General features: G+C 50.4%; 1 protein-coding gene across 16 annotated transcripts in view; it reads right to left on the bottom strand.

Annotated features, from left to right (window-relative positions):
- Positions 1–1664: 1664 nt before the first annotated feature.
- Mast4 (microtubule associated serine/threonine kinase family member 4) overlaps positions 1665–7947 on the bottom strand; it is a 575239-nt gene continuing 568956 nt past the window's right edge. For all 16 annotated transcript variants that reach the window (XM_040729116.1, XM_040729119.1, XM_040729117.1 and 13 more), the window contains one exon: positions 1665–7908. In XM_040729116.1, coding sequence (XP_040585050.1) covers positions 4037–7908 — 3872 coding nt within the window. In that variant the 3' untranslated portion in view covers positions 1665–4036. The remainder of the gene's footprint in view (positions 7909–7947) is intronic.

The following is a 7947-nucleotide window of genomic DNA, read 5'->3' as shown; positions in this document are numbered from 1 at the left end:
TCTTCTGGGTCTTGGTTTCCCAATGGCTACAGTGAAACAGCATGTAAGTCAAGGACATGCAGAGTGAATAAGATTTGCATCTAGCATATAATGTGACCCTTGGTGGTGAAGTTGCCATATGCAATGGGCACTGACATTTCTTCAGTTCAGTTAAGGAAATAACCATTTCCTATGTTTGTGGTTATAGGAAAAAGACATGGACAGGAAGCTTGGGTCTCAAAGATCCACATGGAGAAACAGAAAACTGCAAGATAATGCAGTGAATCTCATAGGCTGCCAGGAAGGGCTTTTCTGGGTGCCTGAGCAATGTACACTTACTAGTTGGGGTTATGTTCGCTGTTACCTTTGGAAGTAATTACATGCTGGAGGCTCAGTCCCCAGTGTGGCAGAACTGAGATAAACCCTGGTGAAAGGTAGTTCTATCCCAGAGAATATGTGCTTGGAAGGGATTAATATAGTTCTTTTGGGCTTTAGTTTGTTCTCACAAGGATGGCTTTCTACATAGAAAAAGAACAAGTCTGTCCCCAAGTCTCTGGCTTCCCATCTTGCTATATGATCTCTCTGCGATTGCTCCCACCATCATGAGAGCTTTTGCCATGAAGCCCTGGCCAGAGGCTGAACAAAAGGAGCTAGCCAAATCGAGGCTTTCAGCTCCAGACCTGTGAACAAGATAGATCTCTTTTTATAAAGTACCAGGAACTTTCTTAAGACAACATAAAAAGGTCCTAAAAGATAGACTAAGAGAGGCTATTTAAGGGGGCTGGGATCAACAACCATGGGAGGGTTTTTTTTTAAATATGTAAAGCAGAGGCTGTAACATAGTGTGTGTTAAAAAAACAAAAACAAAACACCTCTCTAGGGGTATTGTGAATCGTAGAATGGTGTGGTGGTTTGAATAGGTATGGCTCCATGGACCCATGTGTTTGAATGCTTGGCCCATAGGGAGTGACACTATTAGGAAGTGTGGCCTTGTTGGAGGAAGTGTGGCGGCAGGCTTTGAGGTCTCATATATGCTCAAGCTAGGTAGGCCTTGTATTATATACAGTCCCCTGCCGCTGCCTGCATATCAAGATGTAGAACTCTCAGCTCCTTCTCCAGAACCACGTCTGCCTGTATGTCTGCATTATCCAGCCATGATGATAATAGTGTTGGGAGATACTGACTATGGGGTGGGGCAAGGGTCCACATATGTGATGTTGTGAAGTAGTCTTTGCACTCAGCCAGGTTGCACTGATGCCCTTCAAACCAACATTGATAGTATGTGGAAGCTACACCCTGATAGAGAGAATGACAGGAAGACTGAAAGCTACCAAGTATAGATTCTTCTTTAGGTCAGTAAGGAAGGAAGTAGGGAAAGGGGGTTTCTGAAATTCGGGGTAATGTTTAGAGTGAGATTGTAGAATCTGATGAGCAATGGGAGACGAGATCTCCTTCCTGGGAAAGTGGTGAACAGGGGGAACGGATGCTGGTAAAAACAAAGCAGATATAAACTGGAGGATTTCCCTTGAAGAACAAACTATTTGTGTAGAGCAAAAAGAAAACAGGCAAACCATCGAACTCATCAAAAACCATTCATAAAGAACCCAAGTGATCATCTGTAATACTCTGGAAAGTGGTGAGCATGTGTACATATGTGGACAAAAACCCCTCATAAACCATGTCAGTCATCTTTCATGCTAAATTTTTATTCAATGTTATGCAACTGCATAAGTATAAATATTTGTTCAATATACAACAATTATGACATTCATGGGGCGGTTTCTTGGAGAAAATAAGACTGCAAACACTTTTATTGCACAGATCCTAACAAACTGAAGCTGGTAAGTCTACAGCTGGGAGTCCTACTAAGGGGCACGTCTTACAACCACACGGAGACTGACCAACTAGAACACGGAGAAATTCTACCAGCTGGTTGGGGGAGAGTCACAACAAACAGGTATCACACGTAAGCAACCTTAAGTACTCTTTACTCGTCCAAAATGCAAAACCATATTTGGCAAAATGATAATACACTATACAAAATATACATAAAAATATCCTTTGTAAACAAGCAGCAAGTTGTGCTTTAAAGAAAACCGGACAGTTAGAAAGCAAAGGCTGTAAACCATGAACTACCTCCTGGACAGACCCATCCTGATGTCTGAGTGGGGAAGGATCGGGTTATTAGATCTGCCAACCAAATATGCATTATAAGCTTTGAGACCATTTTTCTGAGACCCATTTGAGTTCCTGTAAAAGTATTTGCTTGTTATACAGTTTCACAATGTAGTGATGGGGATGGCTAGAACCGTAAGAGGACACTCCTTTTTCCATTTTTTTTCCAATCGCCAACCGGCTTTGCAAAAACTGGCAATCAAGCAGTCAGTGATGTGATGCCTCTGTTTCTGGAGTGCTTACAATCTTACAAGGTGATTTACAGTCCACAGGGTGAGCTCACATAAACAGGTTTATGGTGGAAAGCTACCAAGACACCCCCAAGGGGTCTGGTGCTAGATTCATTAGTAATTTTTCCCCTCTTACACAACAAAGTCTTGATATGGATCCCAAGCATTTTATAATAACGTATATGCATTGTGCCTTAGTACTTACTTCAGCAAGTGCCATCTTACAGTCCAAAACAAGCCATCAAAAAACCGCGACAACAGAAACAAATCAGAAAAACCCTCGGCACTAAAATGATCTGACAGACTCTACATATTTCATGGTATACAAAATTTAAATAAGGCTTAGCAAAAGTAAAAAGGATGGTCACATTCAAGCACCAAATAGCTCCAGTCTCTTTGTTACAAAATGCTGCTCTTTATTAATACAGTAATTTTTTGCATACAAATAAAGAGATCATGTTATGAAATGTATGGAGCTACTCGATGCATCAGAAATGAATGTGAAACCCAGGAACTTGCTAAAAACAGCAAGCTTCATCTACAACATAAGGCCCCAGCTATGTATTAAAATGTATCTGATGTCCTGATTATTCTTTAATATATATGCTATGATGCCAAAATCCACCCCACCCCCTTTTCCTCACAAAAGCAAATTTAAAACCTCTTCCAATGCCTAATGCATATCACTCCACCTAAGTATTAGCAGATCAGTGTGCAACCAGTGATTTTCCTGTTTTCTGGTGGGTAGGGCTAGTGCTGCACCCACCACAAACATGTGCTTCTTGGACTCACAGCATAAAGGCCTGAGGGTAGGAGCTTGGAAAGGAGGGAAAGAAAGAAGAAAGCTGACCTGCAGTGTGTTTCTAGTCCCTGTGAGCCCTCAGGCGAAGACCAGACATATAGCCCAGAGACAAGGACGATTGCCTTTTTAGCCACTTGGACCTGAGGGTCAAAATGTCCCCTACAAGGACTGTCAAACAGATGCCTGGCTCCACCACTCCTAGCAGAGGGCCCCAAAGGCAGCAGCTCAGAATACAGGTAGCCAGATTCAGTATGATCAGAGACCGTGGTTAAATAGACACACAAAAACTCACCATCTACTTACTGTATTTAGGGCTTTCTTTCATCTTTAACTCTACTTATACAAACGGAGCCTTTAACTATTCTCAAACCACAGATCAAAACACGTAGGTGGATGTGTACATACGCGATCGTAGGTGGGTTTCTATTTCCACACACACCCAGCTCTGACCACTTTGCTTCATTACTACATTATGGTTAGATGTTAAAACAAACATCTTCATTTAGAAATGCTTCGGTCAACAAGGTGGTCATCAGCAAGGTACACACTCTACACCCCGAACCAAACACATTGCTAGGTATGTACAGAGAGACTTCCTCACCAGCACACAGGGCTGGAAAGGTAGGTTTTGTACAAACACTATCTGGCAACAGTTTTACCGGTATCAACTGGGAAGGCATCTGGAAGAAAGTTCCCTTTTTCCATCTCTCCTCCTCCTCCTCCTCCTTCTCAGTGAGCCTCCGAGCTCTGCTTGGAGGACATTCCCATACAGTGCTGGTTGGTAAGGTGGCAAAGACCCAGTTACATGTAAGCTCAGGCGGGGTCTCAGCCCTGTCTCCAAGGCTGCATGTTAGGAGGCCTTCTTGTGAGGACTGCTACGCAAGCTCTCCTTGCCCTTCCTCTGCCGCACAACAAAGTCCTTCTCAGAGGAAAGAGGGAGGGGGCGGTCTGTGCTTTGGGCTGGGGGTGCTCTGGTCACCTCCCTGCCCACATTCTGTTTCCTGGCTGGGGGAGGCTGGGTAAGCTCTCTGCCTTTGGGTTCCCCTGTGGTAGCAGTTACTGACAGTGCCCTGTCCCGATGGCCTGCTGTGCTGGGCACCTGTGGGTCTGGGAGCTGTGACTCCAGGGTAGAGTTGGAGAGGCGGAAGGAGGGCAGAGAGTCACTCTTTGTCATTTGGCTTCGGCCATCTCCCCCAGTCTGGGACTTTCTGTGGTCCCTGCTGCTGGGGGCTGGGCATTCTGAGGTCCCCGTGATAGCCTTGGTGGATGAGGGGCTGCTGGTGGCTGAGGTGACCTCTCGTACTGCAGGCTGGGCCTCAGGAAAGCTAGCTGAATAGCTCAGAGACTTTCCTGGGGGGCCAGCTGGGTGGAGAGAACTCTGCACAGTGGCAGAGGGCGACCTTTTCATTCCGCCGGGCTTACCTGTTTCAGCCAGTGGCTTCTGAGGACTTGACCCTTTCCCCTTGGACTCTGAGAAGCCCTTCCCCATGCCCATGGCTGGCCTCTCGGGGCCTCTGAGTCGGCTCTCACCATGGTGCAGGGAAGGGTTGGCCTCCAGCTTGTAGCCCTCCGGGGCTGCAGTATAAAGTGGTTCTGAGCATTTCTTCCCTTCTGACCTCCTGTCGCCAGTGGAGGCCTGCTGACTTGGGCTTTTGTCTGTCTGTCTGCCCAGAGTGGGGCCATCTTTCACAGTGGATGGTTTGGGATGCTTTGGAGACAGGCTTTGCTTTTCACCAGAAGTGAGAAGTTTCTGGTCTACTGCTTCACTGAACTCTGGATGTCCCTGTCTGGGCGGATGCTTCTCCTGCATCTCTTGGGGACAGCCTCCACTGGTGGTTTTCAGCTTGGCATCTAGAGGACTCTCTTCAGTGTGGAGTGTGATGGTGACCCTACCTTCTCCCTGCCCAAACACATCAACTGCTTTGCCCTGGGTAGCCAAGATGGCAGGGAACATGTCCAAGGGGCCCTTGCTGCCAACTTTCCCCTCTCTGCTGGAGCCACCGAGGGGCTGAGTGGCAGGCTCTTTGCCTTTTGCTGACCCAGCACTCGGCTTCTGTGAGGAGAGGGACCGGTCAGGGTGCTTAGACTTTGAAGGGCTGGGATCAGGACCAGGCTGGGACTTATGGCTACTGCAGTCATTGTGCCCAGCACTGGTGGTGGCAGCAGTGGGTCGGGGAGTGTCCTGGAGGCTGGCGTTGGGTTCGGTAGCAGCAGGCTTGGTCCCCAGATCCTTGGTAAAAGTATGGTTTGGAGAACTGCAGTGCTGCCAAGCTCCTGGGTTAGACAGCTCTTTGGTGGTCAGGGGTTGTGGAGGGCCGCTGGCCCCATGCCTCTGTGGGCCCTGCTCCTTGGGCTCTCTGGGAGCCTGTTTCTGCAAAGTGGGGGTAGGGGAGAGCTTCTCACTCTTCTGGCCCTCAATTCCTGGTGGCTGAGGAGGGTGCCTGGTGGCAGGGACTTCAGGTTTGGATTCTGTGCCTTTTCTTGCCCTGCCTACCTCCTTTTCACAGAGAAGCCCAGCTGAGTGGAAGGAGTTCTCCCTGGCCAGGGACTTTACCTCATCTTGGCCATCTCTGTAGTTTGTCTTTGCACATGCCCGTGTTTTCTCCGTGGTCTGGGTCTGCATGTAGAAATCAGGGGGGATCCTTCCCCCAGAAGGGAGGCTTTTGGGATTGTCACTGGCTTTACCAGTCTCTGCGGGGCACAGCTTCACACGGGGGTCTCTGTGAGTATCATCCCTCACAGTGGCACTTTCGCTCTTCACCTTTTCAGATGGCTCCTTCAGACATGGCTTCTCCTTCGAGGAGATCCCTTCTGGTGGGAGCGGGGCACGTGTACCCAGCCTGGCTGGCTCAACATTATGTGGGGTCTGCCCAGGTCCAGGAAGGACCTTGGTGTCACCGGAGCGGTCTTGGTGTTTGGTGGGACCACTGTCTTTCTGCTGGAGGTGGCTCTCTGTGACAGTTGCTGTGGTCCTGACAGCAGGATGAGTGGCCTTCCTGTCCTGCTTCGACTTTGGCTCTGTCCCGGGAGCTGCTATGGAGTCCTGGAGACCCCGGCTTGGGGGTAGGAACCGAGGCTCCAGCAGGTAAGATTTGTTCACCTTTAGGCTGGCGGAGGAAGGCTCTCTCCGGCTGATGGAGTCACTCTTCCCACTGCTCCCAGGAACAGCAGGTGGCCCCAAGGGTCCCATGCTAACACCTGGGCTGGGGCTCTGTGCAGGCTCTGGGGAAAGCAGCTCTGTTTTGGAGGCATGAGGTCCTGACAGGAGAGCGATGTCCAGTGTGCCCTCAATGGGCTTCAGGTACGAAACTGACCTGCCCTCCAGCTTATATTCGGAGGGGCTCTTCCTCACAGGGGATTCGGGAGCAACGAAGCCTGCTTTCTCCCCTCCATTCTCTCCCCGGCCAGCTAAGGCTTTGAGAGGAACAAAGGAGACAGCACTCATCTGAGATGTGTGGGTACTGCTGATAAACGCCCGGCTCTCGGGGGCTGGCATGGTCTCCTGCTGCCCAGCCACGGGCCGAACAGGGTTCCCTGGCAAGCATTCATGGGTGCTAGCTGTCATCTTGGGTTTCAGCATGGCACAGTGACTATCATCTTTGTCATCCAGTGACATTTTCTTTCGGAGGTAATCAATATTGGCCAGCTTGCTGTCCAGTTTCTCACTTCGAAGGAGCTCTTTGGCCTGGGAGCCCTTCTCTGTGTATTCACCCTTCCCAGGAGTGGGCCTGTCAGGGACGTGACACGTACTGTCCTGGAGGAGGCTAGACGCCGAGGCCCGCTTAAAGTCACTTAGCGATTGGCTGTGCTCCCCAGGTGCCAGGCTGCAGGCTGCCCCTTCTGAGGCCACCCCTTCAATGGCCCGCACACTGGCCTGCTTGTGGAGAGTGTCCTTCAGCAGGCTTCCCACAGAAGACGACTCTGCTGCTGCGTTTTCAAAGTGCCCTGACCTGTCCAACCCCTTGGGGTACACTTTCTTCTCTCTCTCCTCCAGCCTGAAGAGAGCATAGCTTTCTGAATCACCACCAACGCTGTGAGGTTTCTGGTGGGACTCGTGTTTCTCCTCTGGTTTCTTCACTATGACCTTGGCCTTTAGCTTGTCCTGGTCCAGGTCATCCACAGACTCTTGCCTGCCCAGCTTCCGGGACACAGGGCGCTTCAGACAGCCGCGTTCCACTGGCTTGGCCCGACTGAGGGAAGGTGCATCACAGACACTCTCCTCCAGGCTCTGCAGTGTCGCCTCCCTCTGACACTGGTCCCTCTGCACCTCCTCCTGGGTTACCTCCAGGCTGTGCTTGCGGGAGCACAGGTGCTTCTTGTCACTGCCATAGGAGGGTGACAGCTTTTCCTCAGACTGTACCCGCTTCAGCAGTGGGGAGCGGGGCGGCTCGGCACTCTTGGGCCTCACGATGTGTCGGACGATGGTGGGGGGAGAGTGCATCTTGCTGGGAAAGGCTTGAGTGATCTTGGCGTTGCCCAGTGAGTGTCCCAACAGTGGGGATGGGGACCGCTGAGGGGAGGTAGGCTGCGGAGTTGGAGAAGGTGTCCTGGCCAGGGGGGAGAGTGGGATGCTGCCAGCTGACTTCCGCCTTCCAGAGCGGTATCTCTGCCCACTGAGTTTGGGGGCCAGGCCGTGCAGAGTACTGGGCCGGATGTGCCCTGAACCTGCTGGAGAATTGGGGGCACTTGAACTTGGTGAGCTGCTCTGGGAGGAATTTGTACCTGTGGGTGGAAAACACGGACTGTGAGCAACCAGGTGTC

Source organism: Mesocricetus auratus, unplaced genomic scaffold (genome assembly GCF_017639785.1).
Source record: "Mesocricetus auratus isolate SY011 unplaced genomic scaffold, BCM_Maur_2.0 Super-Scaffold_100020, whole genome shotgun sequence".
NCBI classification, from domain to species: domain Eukaryota; kingdom Metazoa; phylum Chordata; class Mammalia; order Rodentia; family Cricetidae; genus Mesocricetus; species Mesocricetus auratus.
Note: the sequence above shows the minus strand (reverse complement) of the source record. Positions and strands in the feature narration are given on the sequence as shown.